This window comes from Balaenoptera ricei, chromosome X, assembly GCF_028023285.1.
Source record: "Balaenoptera ricei isolate mBalRic1 chromosome X, mBalRic1.hap2, whole genome shotgun sequence".
NCBI classification, from domain to species: Eukaryota; Metazoa; Chordata; class Mammalia; order Artiodactyla; family Balaenopteridae; genus Balaenoptera; species Balaenoptera ricei.
The window spans coordinates 27841587-27862683 of record NC_082660.1 but is presented as its reverse complement, the minus strand read 5'-3'; the positions used below and the strand labels follow the sequence as shown (position 1 = coordinate 27862683).

General features: G+C 48.9%; 2 protein-coding genes across 2 annotated transcripts; both read right to left on the bottom strand.

The window, feature by feature from the left end:
- Nucleotides 1–5290: 5290 nt before the first annotated feature.
- LOC132357313 (melanoma-associated antigen B1-like) lies at nucleotides 5291–6440 on the bottom strand. Its single transcript, XM_059910684.1, has one exon. It carries the CDS (start codon nucleotides 6423–6425, stop codon nucleotides 5388–5390), a length of 1038 nt encoding a protein of 345 aa, XP_059766667.1. The 5' UTR covers nucleotides 6426–6440; the 3' UTR covers nucleotides 5291–5387.
- A 12022-nt stretch (nucleotides 6441–18462) lies between these two features.
- LOC132357299 (melanoma-associated antigen B1-like) lies at nucleotides 18463–19621 on the bottom strand. The gene has a single exon (XM_059910650.1). The coding sequence runs from the start codon at nucleotides 19604–19606 to the stop codon at nucleotides 18569–18571; it is 1038 nt and encodes a 345-aa protein (XP_059766633.1). The 5' UTR covers nucleotides 19607–19621; the 3' UTR covers nucleotides 18463–18568.
- Nucleotides 19622–21097: the final 1476 nt, after the last annotated feature.

The window sequence follows — 21097 nt, the reverse complement described above, 5'->3', positions numbered from 1 at the left end:
CAAGAGAGGCCGTGATAGTGAGAGGCCCGCGCACCGCGATGAAGAGTGGCCCTCGCTTGCCGCAACTGGAGAAAGCCCTGGCACAGAAACTAACACCCAACACAGCCATAAACAAGTAAATAAATAAATAAAAGCTCCATGTAACATATGTCAATTATTTTAAATAAATAAATAAATAAAATAAAATCTCTCTCTTTTGAATTACCTCATTTATCCTATACAAATGGGGAATGAAGTATTAAGGCTAACACATTTTTCTGATAACCATGGCTTGGATTTAAACATTGATACTTTTTATTGACCTAATTAATATTAAGGGAAATCGTCCTATAGTGCTTTAGGGACTACAGGTGTGACAGATTCCCTCTCAGAAGGTTATTATTTCTACATTTTAGTTTTTAAGTGTTAAGGTTATCTATAGGGCCCATTTTCTTCCTGTATTAAATGTCAATTAATTCTTCAATGAAAACTCGGCAAAATGCTCTGATAATAAAATAATAGTTAACACATATATAATGCCTATGAATTCGTGGGCGCTGTGCTGAATGCCCTACACTTAATTCTCAAAATAATCTTACAGTTAGGTATTATTATCATCACAATTTTACAGATAAGAAAAGAGGCACAAAGAGGTTACGGCATTTACCCAAGATTACACAACTAGTAAATGGTAGCGCTGGGATTGGAAGACCAGGTGTCTGCTTCCAGAATCTCATGCTCTTACGTACTACATATTGCCTTTCTAGATGGTGTGAGATAAACATGCTCCAGAACTATGTTGAAACTCAGGAACTATCAGGAATTTATCCTCTGATATAAAATTTCTCTGTATCAATCCACCATCTTGAGAGAGAATAGTCTATCGGTAATCTTTTTCTTTTCATTTTGTAGGACAAACAGTCATGCGTCATTTCACTCTTCTTTTGTCAATTATTTGCTTATTTTTCCCATTTTGAGAGCTTCCCTAACGTCTGTAATTAGAATTTCCCATGCCTTTTGAAGTTTATTTTTCTTAACCTTAAAAATATTTTTAGGAATAGTATGTGCTCCCTGTGGAAGACAAAGAACGTAAAAAATTAAAATATGAACTGCTAGCCCTTCATGTACTTACTAGTCAACTTCCACTGCCTAATGAAGAGCCACAAAACTTAGCATCCTAACACAACAACTGTTTGTTCTCACAGATCTACAGGTTGGCTGAGGGGGCTCTACTTCACGCTGTAGCTTAGGACCAGAGGGCTGGCCGGGACTTTTTCTAATGGTGATGACAGTTTTAAAAAGTGAGGTGGGTCTTATAAGTGCTGTCACAGAAAGATCTTGCATTCACTTCCATTAAGTTACAAGAGCGAGTCACAGAACGATAATATGTACACTGTTGCCCCTGTGTGTTAAAAACTCAACGTATTTTTGTAGCGCATCTATGTACAAAGAAGCCTCAAATCAGCTTTAGAATGACCCACACCAGACAGTTAATTGTGGTTACTTTTGAAAAGGGGGCTGAATTTTGGAGCAATGTTGTAAGGGGGGAGATTGTGATTTATGTGTGTAAGAAGTTTTTATGAGAGGAATATCTATGCTGTGATCAGCTCTGGCATTAAAATATTTAAATGAGCCTAACAGTAGAAATAGTAGTTGTGTATCTCTCGGATGAAGTAACTGCTAACTGAGGCAACAGAGAAAACCTGATATCTGAATGACTTAACACAACAAAAGTTTGTTTCTTGTGCACATAAAACCTGAGGAAGGTTGGCAGAGGCTCACTGCTAACAGATGACTCCGAGATCCAGGCTGTTTACATCACGTGGCTCGACACGGGCTCTCTCTGTTTGCTGCTGAATGGAAGAGAAAGCACAGAGGTGCCATACTGACTCCCTCGTGCCTTGGTCTGGAGGTGACCCTTCCTAATTACAAGTGGACTGGGAATATAGTCTCCCCAGGAACCCAAGGAGAGCAAGACAGCATGTGGATGAGGTCCGCAGTCTCCCATAAACTGGTATATAGTATGTGCTCAATAAAGAGCAACTATTGCAATTGGTTATGACAACAACCCTCTTAGTTTCTTGGAGGAGTTTCTGAGAAGGCCAAATTTACCTTGAAATTCACCAATATTTTTCTTGTGCATACTATGTAAGAGATGTTTTCAAATACAGGATTACATCTAATTTCCAAAAGTACCCTGTAAATCTCAGCAGAGAGGGCTTTCAACAGTACCTTTCTGCATTGCCAATTGCAGTAACCTGTGTAATCTCAGTAGGCCGGGAATTTTCTCCTAACTTTTGGTTGCATGGTCAAAATCACAGCCACCCACCACCTGACTGAACACACCTGAACACACAAACAGGTGCCATTAAGCATACTGAAAAAACAGCATCTTCCCTGGGACAGATACAGACTAGAATTACTGGGAGGATGGCGAACTATTTTTCCTTTTTATTCAAAGCTAGCACGTCTGCCAAAGAACCACCTTCCACCTCCGGGAAGGACTCCAAGATGGGTTTTTAGGAATTCAGCCTCACTACATGTTTGTTGACACAGTGATTTCCTTGGTCCCTCCTCCTTTACCACTTAGGAAGAAGGCTTTGGTTTCTGACCACTTAATTAAGTTCACGCATCAGTGTATGGATTCAATGGCCAGACTCAAAGAAGACGTTGCATTAAAATCCTACTGCAAATATCACGTTGCTTCAAAAAAGGCCTCCCTAGACTTGGGGTTATAAGCCAAGGCCCTGTAGCGTCCATACGCAATCAGAGTCTAGTCACCAGCAGGTTTGAAAACACTGAGAATGTGGTGGAGGCACCCGGTGGGGATGAGGAGGTGTCTAAACGTCACTGCCTGAAGTGAACAGTTACATGGAAAGGGCAGCTGCTGTCACAGGGGTCCACGGTGAGGAACGGGATCTGCAGGGAGTCGGGATGCTCCGAGTCCGGGGAGGGCAGGGGATGTGGGCTGTCTGCTCCTCTGGGAGCTGAGTGCAGCCTCCAGAGGAAGACGCAGAGAAGAGCTGGCCAGCAGGTCAGCTTCCAGTCTGGACACGAGGGCACACTGACTGCGGAAGACCCAGGGGAAGGGCGCCGTAACGCGGGAAAGTGCAGGGACCGGACACACGTGCCGGGACCGGGGCAGTCAGCTCTCAGGGAACCCTGGGGCGAGGGGCAGGAGGATCCTAGGTAAACGAAGCCCACAGACAATCCCCAAGTTGTGTCTGATTCTCATTTTCACCTTCCTTCTTTAGTCCTGCTTTTAGTATTTTGGCTACAAGCTCCTCTTTCTTATTGCCTGAGAGACATCATGGAGCAGTGAGAAGAGAAATGAATTAAGAGACAGAAGGGCTGCCTCAGGCTGGGAGGAGTGGAACAGTATGGGCTCTGGAGGAATTCAGACCAGGCTGTACTCCCGGTTCTGTCACTTTACCAGTCTGGAGAATACTGCAAGTTCTTTGTCTGCCAAGTGGGTTCTTGATAAGCCTCATCTTATAGAACTGTCGGAACATGTGTGATATATGTAAAGCACCTGGCACAGTGGCTGGCAATGTTTGGGTCTTTCATGCATGGCACTTATTATGATGCTTATTTTCATACCAGAAGAAACTACCCTCATCTCTAGGAATTTTTCATTTGATCCAGGAGATGTCAGAGACTATGCGGTCCTCTAGGACAAAGAAAGCTGAATTAACCAAAGTGCTCCTTAGCAAGTAACCCTGAGTAAATGTTCCCTACCAGAGAATATGTTGTTTCATTTGTGGAGGCAGGGATTTCACCAGCATGCAAATCAAACCTTACAGAACTTGTGTCAAGGACCAATAATTCCCCTGCCGCCCAAAATACCCCCCGATTTTCACGTATTTCATCACCACCAAACTCTTTCCCCATTTAGGAGTTCTGCCAGATTACACTCAAGACAAACAAATATCGTATATTAACACATGTATGTGGAATCTAGATAAATGGTACAGTTGAACCTATTTGCAGGGCAGGAACAGAGACGCAGACAGAGAGGACGGACGTGTGGACACGGGGGAAGCGGGGTGGGATGAATTGGGAGATTAGGATTGACCTATATACACTACCATGTGTCAAATAGATAGCTAGTGGGAACCTGCTGCACAGCACAGGGAGCTCAGCTTGGTGCTCTGTGACCACCTAGATGGGTGGGGGGAAGTCCAGCAGGGAGGGGACATATGTATACGTACAGCTGATTCACTTCGTTGCACAGCAGAAACTAACACAACATTGTAAAGCAATTATACTCCAATTAAAAAACCCCGATAACGAATTAATGGAGCGGGCTGGGGCTCCTCCAGCTCAGGGCGCAGAGTGCCAGCACAGGGGCTTCTCAGCATCCCACCACAAAGGCGACCATATGCATAAAACACCTGGTTTGTTGGTGCACTGTGTTCACCTGCACCCGGGCAAAAGCACTGGACCCCTTCTATTCTTTCTCCAGGCGGAGATTCTCTCTGGTTTACTCACAATCCCAAAGTAACTGTTGAGGGCAGTTTCTCATTCCAGGCTTAGCCTCTCAACTCTGAGGCCCACCATCTGAGGGTCTGGCCCCGGCTCACCATCATCACAGCCTCATCTAGCCCACCATGCAGCCAACCCAAAATTACCTCCCAAGGAGGGATTTGCAAAACACCAAGCCTCAAAGTGTTCCGGCTAAGACAAGCTATACTTCACTGCTCTCATCTGGACTCTCTCCCCACCACCCTCACTGGGTTTTTTCATCACACCACCTTCCTCACATAATAGCTGCTCTTCTACTCTAAACATCTACAGGCAGGCGCAGGGTCTTTTTTATCTTAGCACCATCACTACCAGCACAGAACCTTCCAAAGAGCAGATGCTCAATTAAAGATGGGAATAAATGAGGCACTGAGTGAGGAATGTAATTTATTACTATTTAATTTTGTCGGCATTCTTGAATAAGCTAAGGACATCTAGGTGTATACCTTTGAATTTTACAAAGAGAAAGACAAAGGTGAATAAGACAAACCAAAATTTGACTAAACTTTACTTTGTTTTCATCCATTTTAAAACCACAGCATTCTTTCACATTGCCAACAAAATTCCTATTCCAAAGCCATATTATCTCATTCCAGAACCCCAAAAAGATGCAAGGATTTTTCAAATCGTACTACACAGTACCAAAACTCTTACTCTTAAACCCGATAAACAACAACAAATCTGTGATCCATGTCATTTGTAAACTTGGATTCTGAATCTAAATAAACATTCTAGTGAAAGAAACAACATTTGAAAGATACTAGTATAAAACAGGGACACAAAGAAGAGATATATTATGATCTTTCCAGCCCCAGCTTAGCCTCTCACTACTTAAAGGGTTGGCAGCGTTGGTCAAACACAAAGTGAAGAAGCTGCCTCAGACCTCACTGAGGGTGGGAGGAACTGCTAGACATGACCTTGGAACGCGCACTGGCCTTGACACGAGTAGGAGCCCTGGCTGCAGCTCTGGCTCGGGCTCTCTCTTCCTCATCTCTCAAAGCCTCTTCATAATGGAGTGGAAAGGCACTGGGGACGGTACCGTTGACCTTGGCCACAAACTCCAGGACTTTCATCTTGCTGGTTTCAGCGCGGGCTCTCCGGCCCCACAGGAACTCATAGCGTGGGGGATCGCTGTTGCGCACCTGACGATACACCAGGTACTTTTCCCGCACCAAATCTTCTGTGATAAACTTCCTGGGGTCCCCAAAGATTACGTGCCTCCTTCCATCATAAATACCCAAAACATTCAGGAATTCCCAGATCTCCTCCTCAGAGGCGCGGTTGCCATTAAAGAAGATCGCACCCAGGAGAGGCATCAGGAGCCCATTCTTCGGAAACCGCCCGCCACTGCTGCGACTCCCCTGATCGGTGAGATCTAGCTTGCTGACAAGGGTATAGGAATCACCACTCGGCTTGACTTCCTTCAAGTCAAGACCAAAGGCCAGCTCCAGGCATTCAGCAGCTCTCCTGAGGATTTCAGGGAACTTCCCCTTGTACCTTTTGTTCACAAGCTTCAGCATGTCTGCCTTTATAATGGGCTCTTTCATTTGATACCTCTCCAGCAGGAAGTCTACCAACATTCCCACCTTCTTCGTTAGAGGATCTCTGCGAGAGCTCTCATCGGAGGCTGAGGCCTGGGAGGAATTTTTCCTGGCCTTAACCTGGCCCTTGGCACGTACATCAGATCCTGGGCATGAAACCCCTGCAGCACGAGAGCTAGTGGCTGGGGCTCCCTGAGGCTCCTGGCGAGTGCCAGCACCAGGGGAGCTCGGGGCAGTAGCCTGAGAAACAGAAGCGGGGGAGGGGGGCGACTCTTCTATCTCTGCTGCAGGGGCCTGGGCACCCCCGAGATTCTGGGTCTCCCTCCGGGCCTGGCGGCGCTTCTCACGGGCACGGAGCTTACTCTTCTGCCCCCGAGGCATGACTATGCGCAGGGACAGCAAGCGGGGGAGTGGGCAGGAGAGCAGGTGATGCTGGAACCTGGAGGAGGGAAGGTGAGAGGGCGTGAGCACCCTCAGCAGGGAGGCACCAGCCTGGCCCGAAGAAGGCCGCTCTGCACGTTCCCTTGAGGGCACTGCTCTAGGAGCCACTAGGCTCTTGTTCTTGGTCAGCCTGTCCCCTGAGAACCCAGTGTAAGAAGTGAGAGTGAGTGAGCCTCAGGCTACAGCCTGCCAGCCCTGCCTGTGGCTGACGGCGGTGACCACAGATCCTGGGAGGGTAGGCCCTCTCTGGGTTCCACGGGTCCCTTTCGTTCACAAACAGGATTGTCACATCGACTCTTGGTAGGGCCGGGACCTCTTTCCTGTGCTGCTCTAAAGGTGCCACCTCAAAGCTCCCTGGGACCCACGAGAAGGAACTGAGTCATGGACACTGTCGGGGTGGACAGCGCTGACAGTTCTGTGGGGCCTGCTCTGTCCTGAACTCGCTGGTCCTCAACCATTCAGCGTCCTCATCTTGTCGATACCGAGGGTCTGGGATCCGCCCCCCTCCCCCCCCTTCTGCCCCTGGTGTGGCACCTTCAGACGAAGGATCTCATCTCCCTGAGAAATGATACAGAGAGATGAGGCGCCTCCGCCTGACAACCATGCTCTGGGCCTTCAAGGGCTGAGCAGAGGACTGGGCAAGACTCTTTCCTATTCCTTTGATTCGGTGGAAGGGGGGTGTGCTACCTTCAGTCGTCACTCACAGCCCCCACTGTGTCTCCTGGGAGGATCTGGGGGCTCCTTTCTCTCTTGACTTGAGGACATTTCCTCACAGTAAGGCCCACAGCTCCCTGAGCCCGAACGGTGGAAGTGAGGATGGCCTTACCCGGCCACAGTGCCCCTAGTCTCCAGAGGCTGAAAGCTGCAGCAGGCAGGCTGAGGCCCTATAACGTGTGGTCCTCGCTCACGGTCCCCATTTTTCGCTCAGGGGAGGGTCTCAGGTTCCTCCCTCTGCTGACCCATCAGACCAAGATGCTTACTTCCCTGGGAGTTCTGAGTGGGGAACTGATGGGCACTTCTGCCTGACATGTGTGCCCGGGGGCGCCGAGGAACGACAATGGAGAGGGACTCCGCGGGGCCCCCGCTGGCATGGGGTGCAGGTCCCCACGGTCCTCAGCATCTTCTGCGTGAGCCCTGGCAAATCCTGGAAATCCTCCCTCCGCTGACCTGAGTTCGCTTGCATCGCATTAAGATTCTCACCCTCCTGAGATCCCCAAGATGAAAGAAAGGGTGAGCCACTTCCAGTCACCCCCGTCCATGACCTCCCTGGCTTGCTAGCAGGGGCTGGACTCCGCGGGACCCCACTGTTCCCGCATCGTTGGCCTCTTTAGCCCTCACTCAGACGGGATCTAGGCTCCTCCCTCAGCCCACCTGAGTCTTCTGGCCTCAGATCAAGGCCCACGTCTGCCTGAGTCCCTGGGGCTGGAAGTGAGGGGTGACACATCAGGCTACCTCTACCTGGGGTTTCCCAGGGCTGAGGGGGGTGGCAGTTTGTGGGCCCCCACTGCTTTGGGTGGGTGTTCATCTACGTCATCCCTCACTGTCCTCACCCCGACTCATAGCAGGACTTGGACATCCTGTGTGTCTTGACTTGAAGTCTATCCCCTCATACTAAGGCCCCCAACTCCCCGAGACCCACTAGAAAGAAAATTTTCTTGCCTCCCTAGCTACAACTGTGTGTGGACTTCCAATGCTGACAGTCAGGAAGAGATTCTGTTGCCCTCACTACTGTGGTGTAGCTGGTCCCCTCAATTCTCAGGGTCCTCTCCTTGGTTCCTGGCATTACCTGGAAAGCCTCCGGCTGCTGACCTGAGCCCATACTCCCATCAACGAGGTGCCTCACCTCCCTGCCACGGGCCGGGGACAAGTGAGTGATGTTCATCAGCTCACCATGCCTCAGTCTCCCTCCCAGGTCTGAGAGTAGGGATGAGATTCTATGTGGTTCACTTCCTTCTGGGTGGGGTTCCCTCATCTCCACTCGGTGTTACCACCTTGACTCTTGTTAGGAACCAGGCTTCTTCCCTATGTTGAATGAGGCCTCTCTCATTAGACCCAAACCCTGATGTCCCTGAGACCACCCTTGGAGGAACCGAGAGGGCAATTCAGCCTGAGAGCTCTAAACCTGGCTTCCCAGGGCGAAGGCAGAGGCGGCACTTTGTGTGGTCTCCTCTGTTCTGGGGGAGTTGGTTGTCTCAGTCCTCACATAGAATTTGTGCCTTGACATCTATCGTGGCCTGGGACTCCTCTTGTTCTGCTGAACCGGGCAGCCAGCCCTTAAACCAAGGCCCTCATCTCCCTCAGAGCCCACCGGCAGAAGTTAGGGGGCACCTGAGCCTGCCAGCTCCGCCCGGGGCCTCCCGGGGCTGAGGGCAGAGGGAGGCGGCATTAGATGCAGCTCTCTCCACTGGGTATGGAGCAGTCTCCATTTCCTCACTCAGGATCTTCGCCTTGACCCTGCACCCTGCCTGAGACTCTGCCCTCTGCTGACGTGAGCCCATGACCGTCAGAAAAGGTCCTCATCTTCCTGGGACCTGAGCTTACAGTCAGAGTGAGCCTCGTTCTGCCAAAGCTGATCTGGGGCTCGGCTATGCCTGGTAACAGCAAGGGTGGGACTCTCCGACCCCGCTGTTCTGGAGTTGGTGGCTCCCTCAGTCCTCATTCAGGACTTGGGCGTCCAGTCCGGCTAGGGTTTGGGATTCCTCCCTCCACTGACCCGGATCTGCATGCCTCAGACCGAAGCTCCCACCAGAGGAGTCGGGGCCTCCACATCCCGGCTACCTTATCTGGGGACTCCCAGATCTGAGAGCAGGGCTGCTGATTTGTGCAGTTCCCTGCTTTGAGGAGAGGTCTGCTTACTAGCACTCATGGTCCTACCGCTGCTTCTTTTAGGGCCAAGTCTCCTCCCTAAGCTTAACGGGGTTGCCTTATCTATCCATCCATCCACCCGCCTACCTGTTTACATTTCACACCCATTACGCATTTATTTTGTAACTGGTGGTTTGTACCTCTTAGTTGCCCTCACCTAATTTCTCTCCTCCCCCCAACCACCTGTTTGTTCTCTGTATCTATAACTGTTTCTGTTCTGTTGTTCGTTCATTTGTTTTGTTTTCCAGCTTCCACATGTAAGCGAAATCATACAGCATTTGTTTTTCTCGGTCTGACTTATTTCACTTGGCGTACATCACACCCTCTAGGTCCATGCCCCCGCCCTTCCTTTTTGGCCGCACCGTGTGGCAGGTGGGATCTTAGTTCCCCCACCAGGGATCGAAGGCGCGCCCCCTGCAGTGGAAGCGCGGAGTCTTAACCCCTGGACCGCCAGGGAAGTCCTGCCCCCTTTATAGAAAGGCCTTTCTCGACGCGAACGTCCCCTAGCCCCCAACCCCACTTCCCAGCCCAGGCAGAAGTGAGGGGTTCTCGCAGCCTGAGTTACTCTAGGGCATCGCACGAGCGAAGGCGGGCGGGGGCTCCGCGCAGTCACGTCTTTCGGAAGGAGGGACCCTCATTAGCTCTGAAGGTCCCACCTTCTCACCTGCTGGGGACAAGACTACACCCTGTGCCTAAGAAGCGGCCCCCTCTAGACAAAGGCCCTCCACTCCCTGAGGCCCTCCAGACGGCGACTCCAACAGGACTCCTCGGGCATAGACGTCAGATCAGGGGCCCACGCTGCTGATGGCAGGCAGGGGCGCGAGGCGGGTGGGTCCCCTTTGTTATGGGGGGAGGGGGTCGGGAAGGTCCCTTCAGGCTACATTCGGGGCCTCACCTTGGCTCCGGACGAGTCCTGAAAACCGACGCTCGGCCGAACAAACGCCGCGGCTGCCGCTCGGGCTCCTCGCTTCCGAAGCGGAAGTCGGGGGGAGCCGCATCCGGCCCTGCGTGGGGTCTCCGAGGGCTGACGGCAGGGGCGGGACTCGGCGGGGCCGCCCACTGTTCAGGGCTCAGCGCTCCCTGCGTCCTGCCGGTGCCGTCTATCGGCGCCTGGGAGCCCTCTCTCTATGGTCCCCAGTCCTCCAGCCTCCAAACAAAGCCCTCACCTCCCCGAGGCCCTAGTGGCGGGAAGTCAGGGCGCTGAAATTCATAGAGCAAGCCAGTAGGTTGGAAACTCAGACGTTACAGTCTTGAGTCCAAGGTCTGTATAGCAGGGCAGGCATACTGGAAACTCCGGCAGGGTTTCTGTGTTGCAGTCTGTTCTTTTTTTTTTTTTTTTTGGCTGCACCGGGTCTTCGCTGTGGCATGCGGGATCTTTAGTTGCGGCATGGGAACTCTTAGTTGCAGCATGCATGTGGGATCTAGTGCCCTGACCAGGGATCGAAGCGGGGCCCCCTGCATTGGGAGCACGGAGTCTTAGCCACTGGATCACCAGGGAAGTCCCTGTCTTGCAGTCTTGAGGCTGAATTCCTTCAGGAAACCTCAGTCCTTGTTCTTGGGGCCCTCAACTGACTGCATGAGGCCCAGTCACACTGTGGGTGGTAATCTGCTTTACTCAAAGCCTACAGAGTTAACTATTAATCGCATCTAAAAAATACCTTCACAGTGGACATCTAGACTGGTAACTGACTAAACAACTGTGCAGCAGAGCCTAGCTAAGATGGCATACAAAATTAAGAGGTGGGAATGATAGGGAGGAATCTAGACTTGGAAACGTGATGCTGCCACTAACTGGGACAAAGAATACAGGAAGAGGAGGAATGAGGTTTGGAGAAAAATCACGTGTTTATATTTTTTCAGACTGAGTTTGAGATATCCTTGAATCAGTCACAGTTGGGTTTATGTTTAAAGCTTTGTGGGTAGGTCAGGGCTTGGGATAATAGATCTAGAAGTTAGCAGCAGACAGTTTGCAGTTAGAACTGGAGGAGTGGATGAGGTTACCTGGGGATAGTTGTGGGGAGAAAAAAAAATAGTGGACCGGATATGGTAACTTGGGGAGCACCAGTTCCCCAAGGGGTGATGGAAAAGAAGTCCACTGAGGAGACAGAGAAAAAACAGATTGAGAGGTAGAAGAACCAGGACAGGGCAGTGTCTTAAAAACTGTAGCAGACAGTGCTATGCTCACCAAATCCAATTCTATATTCCTTCTTCTTAGGCACATGGAAAGCTCCGTTTTTCAGACCGCTTGAGGCTAACCGAGGATTTATGACTGGTTTCAGCCAATGAAATGGGAGAAGAAGTGATGGGTTTGGCCGAATCAGAGAAGAGCCCTTTAGAGACTCTCTGTCCACTCTCCCCTGCCTTGATGAATAGGTGAGCCCCAGAGAAAACCCCCAAATGCCCCTCCCTCCCCCATACCCATTGAACATGTAGTGTTGTTGAGAAATAAACCTTTGCTGTGGTAAAACACTGAGATTTCAGGATTAATTTGTCACTCTAACATAACCTAGCTCATCTTGACTAATACAGAAGCCAAGGCAGTAGAATATTTTGCAAAGGAGAGAACAGTCACAACAGTTTCATATGCATCAGTGTTCCAGAAAAGAGGCCCTTCCATGGATTCCCAAATGTGGAATAATTAAGCCAATAAGTCCAAACAATTTAGGGGGTTTCTCAATCATAACAGTCTGACAGGGAACCTGCATTGTCTTTTGGCTTTAGCTAACAAATGTGCTCATCAGATCAATAAAATGGAGAGTCAACTTGAATTGGAAATTGACATCACAACACGTATACACATTACAGTGTACTAGTCTTGTAGTTTGGCTTGAAATCTTGAGGTGATGATACAAATTCTGATTGAATTATCTTTGCCTTAGTTCTCCATTTATGTTTTGCAAAAAGAGTGGTCTTAACATTTCCCCTTAGTACAAGAGACCCCAATTTTTAAGCAACTTTACCCTATATATTTAGTTATGAAGTCGATTGTTTAGCGTTCTGGGTGCCCTTCGCCAAGTGGAAAGAAACGCTAAAGGATGATTAGCTTCCCAGGCCACATCCCACCACCTACAGTGCAGCCAGACTAGAAATACATATTATTCCAGGACATAATTATGACTTATGTTATCGATTCCAATCAATGAGAAGCAAACGAAATGTCATTTTACATAAGGCACAACAATAGAGTCAAGCAGGAAGCTGTGCCAGATACATATGCATTATACTTGAAAAAGGAGAATACCAAATTCCAAAAGTACATTGATGTAAAATAAAGGAGGTCCAACTGGCCTAAACGCACACATCTAATCATAGATTCCAAATATCTGTATAACTAAAAATGAAATTTCTTATGAGACTAGTAATTATGACATAAAATGTTCCAGCTAGAAAAAATTAAGCTAAAAAATCACTTAAAAACTATAAAATATACATGAAAACAATGCTTTGATTCTGCAGCATTTCCAATGTATTCCAGTCCTTCTTCCACATATTACTCTCAAATGAGATCATCACACTCTCTTTTCTCCTCAGATTTATAGAAATTACATTAAGAGGTATCCTTGGATACCAAACAATCCTTAAATCTCACTTAGTCCGAGATGTGGTCAAAGCTGACCACATCCTCAGTTCTTCACGGCTTAGCTATATACTACTAATGATAAAAAATAAAATCTCGGGGCTTCCCTGGTGGCGCAGTGGTTGAGAATCGGCCTGCCAATGCAGGGGACACGGGTTCGAGCCCTGGTCTGGCAGGATCCCACATGCCGCGGAGCGGCTGGGCCCCTGAGCCACAATTGCTGAGCCTGCGCGTCTGGAGACCGTGCTCCGCAACAAGAGAGGCCGTGATAGTGAGAGGCCCGCGCACCGCGATGAAGAGTGGCCCTCGCTTGCCGCAACTGGAGAAAGCCCTGGCACAGAAACTAACACCCAACACAGCCATAAACAAGTAAATAAATAAATAAAAGCTCCATGTAACATATGTCAATTATTTTAAATAAATAAATAAATAAAATAAAATCTCTCTCTTTTGAATTACCTCATTTATCCTATACAAATGGGGAATGAAGTATTAAGGCTAACACATTTTTCTGATAACCATGGCTTGGATTTAAACATTGATACTTTTTATTGACCTAATTAATATTAAGGGAAATCGTCCTATAGTGCTTTAGGGACTACAGGTGTGACAGATTCCCTCTCAGAAGGTTATTATTTCTACATTTTAGTTTTTAAGTGTTAAGGTTATCTATAGGGCCCATTTTCTTCCTGTATTAAATGTCAATTAATTCTTCAATGAAAACTCGGCAAAATGCTCTGATAATAAAATAATAGTTAACACATATATAATGCCTATGAATTCGTGGGCGCTGTGCTGAATGCCCTACACTTAATTCTCAAAATAATCTTACAGTTAGGTATTATTATCATCACAATTTTACAGATAAGAAAAGAGGCACAAAGAGGTTACGGCATTTACCCAAGATTACACAACTAGTAAATGGTAGCGCTGGGATTGGAAGACCAGGTGTCTGCTTCCAGAATCTCATGCTCTTACGTACTACATATTGCCTTTCTAGATGGTGTGAGATAAACATGCTCCAGAACTATGTTGAAACTCAGGAACTATCAGGAATTTATCCTCTGATATAAAATTTCTCTGTATCAATCCACCATCTTGAGAGAGAATAGTCTATCGGTAATCTTTTTCTTTTCATTTTGTAGGACAAACAGTCATGCGTCATTTCACTCTTCTTTTGTCAATTATTTGCTTATTTTTCCCATTTTGAGAGCTTCCCTAACGTCTGTAATTAGAATTTCCCATGCCTTTTGAAGTTTATTTTTCTTAACCTTAAAAATATTTTTAGGAATAGTATGTGCTCCCTGTGGAAGACAAAGAACGTAAAAAATTAAAATATGAACTGCTAGCCCTTCATGTACTTACTAGTCAACTTCCACTGCCTAATGAAGAGCCACAAAACTTAGCATCCTAACACAACAACTGTTTGTTCTCACAGATCTACAGGTTGGCTGAGGGGGCTCTACTTCACGCTGTAGCTTAGGACCAGAGGGCTGGCCGGGACTTTTTCTAATGGTGATGACAGTTTTAAAAAGTGAGGTGGGTCTTATAAGTGCTGTCACAGAAAGATCTTGCATTCACTTCCATTAAGTTACAAGAGCGAGTCACAGAACGATAATATGTACACTGTTGCCCCTGTGTGTTAAAAACTCAACGTATTTTTGTAGCGCATCTATGTACAAAGAAGCCTCAAATCAGCTTTAGAATGACCCACACCAGACAGTTAATTGTGGTTACTTTTGAAAAGGGGGCTGAATTTTGGAGCAATGTTGTAAGGGGGGAGATTGTGATTTATGTGTGTAAGAAGTTTTTATGAGAGGAATATCTATGCTGTGATCAGCTCTGGCATTAAAATATTTAAATGAGCCTAACAGTAGAAATAGTAGTTGTGTATCTCTCGGATGAAGTAACTGCTAACTGAGGCAACAGAGAAAACCTGATATCTGAATGACTTAACACAACAAAAGTTTGTTTCTTGTGCACATAAAACCTGAGGAAGGTTGGCAGAGGCTCACTGCTAACAGATGACTCCGAGATCCAGGCTGTTTACATCACGTGGCTCGACACGGGCTCTCTCTGTTTGCTGCTGAATGGAAGAGAAAGCACAGAGGTGCCATACTGACTCCCTCGTGCCTTGGTCTGGAGGTGACCCTTCCTAATTACAAGTGGACTGGGAATATAGTCTCCCCAGGAACCCAAGGAGAGCAAGACAGCATGTGGATGAGGTCCGCAGTCTCCCATAAACTGGTATATAGTATGTGCTCAATAAAGAGCAACTATTGCAATTGGTTATGACAACAACCCTCTTAGTTTCTTGGAGGAGTTTCTGAGAAGGCCAAATTTACCTTGAAATTCACCAATATTTTTCTTGTGCATACTATGTAAGAGATGTTTTCAAATACAGGATTACATCTAATTTCCAAAAGTACCCTGTAAATCTCAGCAGAGAGGGCTTTCAACAGTACCTTTCTGCATTGCCAATTGCAGTAACCTGTGTAATCTCAGTAGGCCGGGAATTTTCTCCTAACTTTTGGTTGCACGGTCAAAATCACAGCCACCCACCACCTGACTGAACACACCTGAACACACAAACAGGTGCCATTAAGCATACTGAAAAAACAGCATCTTCCCTGGGACAGATACAGACTAGAATTACTGGGAGGATGGCGAACTATTTTTCCTTTTTATTCAAAGCTAGCACGTCTGCCAAAGAACCACCTTCCACCTCCGGGAAGGACTCCAAGATGGGTTTTTAGGAATTCAGCCTCACTACATGTTTGTTGACACAGTGATTTCCTTGGTCCCTCCTCCTTTACCACTTAGGAAGAAGGCTTTGGTTTCTGACCACTTAATTAAGTTCACGCATCAGTGTATGGATTCAATGGCCAGACTCAAAGAAGACGTTGCATTAAAATCCTACTGCAAATATCACGTTGCTTCAAAAAAGGCCTCCCTAGACTTGGGGTTATAAGCCAAGGCCCTGTAGCGTCCATACGCAATCAGAGTCTAGTCACCAGCAGGTTTGAAAACACTGAGAATGTGGTGGAGGCACCCGGTGGGGATGAGGAGGTGTCTAAACGTCACTGCCTGAAGTGAACAGTTACATGGAAAGGGCAGCTGCTGTCACAGGGGTCCACGGTGAGGAACGGGATCTGCAGGGAGTCGGGATGCTCCGAGTCCGGGGAGGGCAGGGGATGTGGGCTGTCTGCTCCTCTGGGAGCTGAGTGCAGCCTCCAGAGGAAGACGCAGAGAAGAGCTGGCCAGCAGGTCAGCTTCCAGTCTGGACACGAGGGCACACTGACTGCGGAAGACCCAGGGGAAGGGCGCCGTAACGCGGGAAAGTGCAGGGACCGGACACACGTGCCGGGACCGGGGCAGTCAGCTCTCAGGGAACCCTGGGGCGAGGGGCAGGAGGATCCTAGGTAAACGAAGCCCACAGACAATCCCCAAGTTGTGTCTGATTCTCATTTTCACCTTCCTTCTTTAGTCCTGCTTTTAGTATTTTGGCTACAAGCTCCTCTTTCTTATTGCCTGAGAGACATCATGGAGCAGTGAGAAGAGAAATGAATTAAGAGACAGAAGGGCTGCCTCAGGCTGGGAGGAGTGGAACAGTATGGGCTCTGGAGGAATTCAGACCAGGCTGTACTCCCGGTTCTGTCACTTTACCAGTCTGGAGAATACTGCAAGTTCTTTGTCTGCCAAGTGGGTTCTTGATAAGCCTCATCTTATAGAACTGTCGGAACATGTGTGATATATGTAAAGCACCTGGCACAGTGGCTGGCAATGTTTGGGTCTTTCATGCATGGCACTTATTATGATGCTTATTTTCATACCAGAAGAAACTACCCTCATCTCTAGGAATTTTTCATTTGATCCAGGAGATGTCAGAGACTATGCGGTCCTCTAGGACAAAGAAAGCTGAATTAACCAAAGTGCTCCTTAGCAAGTAACCCTGAGTAAATGTTCCCTACCAGAGAATATGTTGTTTCATTTGTGGAGGCAGGGATTTCACCAGCATGCAAATCAAACCTTACAGAACTTGTGTCAAGGACCAATAATTCCCCTGCCGCCCAAAATACCCCCCGATTTTCACGTATTTCATCACCACCAAACTCTTTCCCCATTTAGGAGTTCTGCCAGATTACACTCAAGACAAACAAATATCGTATATTAACACATGTATGTGGAATCTAGATAAATGGTACAGTTGAACCTATTTGCAGGGCAGGAACAGAGACGCAGACAGAGAGGACGGACGTGTGGACACGGGGGAAGCGGGGTGGGATGAATTGGGAGATTAGGATTGACCTATATACACTACCATGTGTCAAATAGATAGCTAGTGGGAACCTGCTGCACAGCACAGGGAGCTCAGCTTGGTGCTCTGTGACCACCTAGATGGGTGGGGGGAAGTCCAGCAGGGAGGGGACATATGTATACGTACAGCTGATTCACTTCGTTGCACAGCAGAAACTAACACAACATTGTAAAGCAATTATACTCCAATTAAAAAACCCCGATAACGAATTAATGGAGCGGGCTGGGGCTCCTCCAGCTCAGGGCGCAGAGTGCCAGCACAGGGGCTTCTCAGCATCCCACCACAAAGGCGACCATATGCATAAAACACCTGGTTTGTTGGTGCACTGTGTTCACCTGCACCCGGGCAAAAGCACTGGACCCCTTCTATTCTTTCTCCAGGCGGAGATTCTCTCTGGTTTACTCACAATCCCAAAGTAACTGTTGAGGGCAGTTTCTCATTCCAGGCTTAGCCTCTCAACTCTGAGGCCCACCATCTGAGGGTCTGGCCCCGGCTCACCATCATCACAGCCTCATCTAGCCCACCATGCAGCCAACCCAAAATTACCTCCCAAGGAGGGATTTGCAAAACACCAAGCCTCAAAGTGTTCCGGCTAAGACAAGCTATACTTCACTGCTCTCATCTGGACTCTCTCCCCACCACCCTCACTGGGTTTTTTCATCACACCACCTTCCTCACATAATAGCTGCTCTTCTACTCTAAACATCTACAGGCAGGCGCAGGGTCTTTTTTATCTTAGCACCATCACTACCAGCACAGAACCTTCCAAAGAGCAGATGCTCAATTAAAGATGGGAATAAATGAGGCACTGAGTGAGGAATGTAATTTATTACTATTTAATTTTGTCGGCATTCTTGAATAAGCTAAGGACATCTAGGTGTATACCTTTGAATTTTACAAAGAGAAAGACAAAGGTGAATAAGACAAACCAAAATTTGACTAAACTTTACTTTGTTTTCATCCATTTTAAAACCACAGCATTCTTTCACATTGCCAACAAAATTCCTATTCCAAAGCCATATTATCTCATTCCAGAACCCCAAAAAGATGCAAGGATTTTTCAAATCGTACTACACAGTACCAAAACTCTTACTCTTAAACCCGATAAACAACAACAAATCTGTGATCCATGTCATTTGTAAACTTGGATTCTGAATCTAAATAAACATTCTAGTGAAAGAAACAACATTTGAAAGATACTAGTGTAAAACAGGGACACAAAGAAGAGATATATTATGATCTTTCCAGCCCCAGCTTAGCCTCTCACTACTTAAAGGGTTGGCAGCGTTGGTCAAACACAAAGTGAAGAAGCTGCCTCAGACCTCACTGAGGGTGGGAGGAACTGCTAGACATGACCTTGGAACGCGCACTGGCCTTGACACGAGTAGGAGCCCTGGCTGCAGCTCTGGCTCGGGCTCTCTCTTCCTCATCTCTCAAAGCCTCTTCATAATGGAGTGGAAAGGCACTGGGGACGGTACCGTTGACCTTGGCCACAAACTCCAGGACTTTCATCTTGCTGGTTTCAGCGCGGGCTCTCCGGCCCCACAGGAACTCATAGCGTGGGGGATCGCTGTTGCGCACCTGACGATACACCAGGTACTTTTCCCGCACCAAATCTTCTGTGATAAACTTCCTGGGGTCCCCAAAGATTACGTGCCTCCTTCCATCATAAATACCCAAAACATTCAGGAATTCCCAGATCTCCTCCTCAGAGGCGCGGTTGCCATTAAAGAAGATCGCACCCAGGAGAGGCATCAGGAGCCCATTCTTCGGAAACCGCCCGCCACTGCTGCGACTCCCCTGATCGGTGAGATCTAGCTTGCTGACAAGGGTATAGGAATCACCACTCGGCTTGACTTCCTTCAAGTCAAGACCAAAGGCCAGCTCCAGGCATTCAGCAGCTCTCCTGAGGATTTCAGGGAACTTCCCCTTGTACCTTTTGTTCACAAGCTTCAGCATGTCTGCCTTTATAATGGGCTCTTTCATTTGATACCTCTCCAGCAGGAAGTCTACCAACATTCCCACCTTCTTCGTTAGAGGATCTCTGCGAGAGCTCTCATCGGAGGCTGAGGCCTGGGAGGAATTTTTCCTGGCCTTAACCTGGCCCTTGGCACGTACATCAGATCCTGGGCATGAAACCCCTGCAGCACGAGAGCTAGTGGCTGGGGCTCCCTGAGGCTCCTGGCGAGTGCCAGCACCAGGGGAGCTCGGGGCAGTAGCCTGAGAAACAGAAGCGGGGGAGGGGGGCGACTCTTCTATCTCTGCTGCAGGGGCCTGGGCACCCCCGAGATTCTGGGTCTCCCTCCGGGCCTGGCGGCGCTTCTCACGGGCACGGAGCTTACTCTTCTGCCCCCGAGGCATGACTATGCGCAGGGACAGCAAGCGGGGGAGTGGGCAGGAGAGCAGGTGATGCTGGAACCTGGAGGAGGGAAGGTGAGAGGGCGTGAGCACCCTCAGCAGGGAGGCACCAGCCTGGCCCGAAGAAGGCCGCTCTGCACGTTCCCTTGAGGGCACTGCTCTAGGAGCCACTAGGCTCTTGTTCTTGGTCAGCCTGTCCCCTGAGAACCCAGTGTAAGAAGTGAGAGTGAGTGAGCCTCAGGCTACAGCCTGCCAGCCCTGCCTGTGGCTGACGGCGGTGACCACAGATCCTGGGAGGGTAGGCCCTCTCTGGGTTCCACGGGTCCCTTTCGTTCACAAACAGGATTGTCACATCGACTCTTGGTAGGGCCGGGACCTCTTTCCTGTGCTGCTCTAAAGGTGCCACCTCAAAGCTCCCTGGGACCCACGAGAAGGAACTGAGTCATGGACACTGTCGGGGTGGACAGCGCTGACAGTTCTGTGGGGCCTGCTCTGTCCTGAACTCGCTGGTCCTCAACCATTCAGCGTCCTCATCTTGTCGATACCGAGGGTCTGGGATCCGCCCCCCTCCCCCCCCTTCTGCCCCTGGTGTGGCACCTTCAGACGAAGGATCTCATCTCCCTGAGAAATGATACAGAGAGATGAGGCGCCTCCGCCTGACAACCATGCTCTGGGCCTTCAAGGGCTGAGCAGAGGACTGGGCAAGACTCTTTCCTATTCCTTTGATTCGGTGGAAGGGGGGTGTGCTACCTTCAGTCGTCACTCACAGCCCCCACTGTGTCTCCTGGGAGGATCTGGGGGCTCCTTTCTCTCTTGACTTGAGGACATTTCCTCACAGTAAGGCCCACAGCTCCCTGAGCCCGAACGGTGGAAGTGAGGATGGCCTTACCCGGCCACAGTGCCCCTAGTCTCCAGAGGCTGAAAGCTGCAGCAGGCAGGCTGAGGCCCTATAACGTGTGGTCCTCGCTCACGGTCCCCATTTTTCGCTCAGGGGAGGGTCTCAGGTTCCTCCCTCTGCTGACCCATCAGACCAAGATGCTTACTTCCCTGGGAGTTCTGAGTGGGGAACTGATGGGCACTTCTGCCTGACATGTGTGCCCGGGGGCGCCGAGGAACGACAATGGAGAGGGACTCCGCGGGGCCCCCGCTGGCATGGGGTGCAGGTCCCCACGGTCCTCAGCATCTTCTGCGTGAGCCCTGGCAAATCCTGGAAATCCTCCCTCCGCTGACCTGAGTTCGCTTGCATCGCATTAAGATTCTCACCCTCCTGAGATCCCCAAGATGAAAGAAAGGGTGAGCCACTTCCAGTCACCCCCGTCCATGACCTCCCTGGCTTGCTAGCAGGGGCTGGACTCCGCGGGACCCCACTGTTCCCGCATCGTTGGCCTCTTTAGCCCTCACTCAGACGGGATCTAGGCTCCTCCCTCAGCCCACCTGAGTCTTCTGGCCTCAGATCAAGGCCCACGTCTGCCTGAGTCCCTGGGGCTGGAAGTG

Excerpts from the sequence above, each read along its gene's own strand:
- LOC132357313 (XM_059910684.1), bottom strand. The coding sequence starts at position 6,425 with ATGCCTCGGGGGCAGAAGAGTAAGCTCCGTGCCCGTGAGAAGCGCCGC.
- LOC132357299 (XM_059910650.1), bottom strand. The coding sequence starts at position 19,606 with ATGCCTCGGGGGCAGAAGAGTAAGCTCCGTGCCCGTGAGAAGCGCCGC.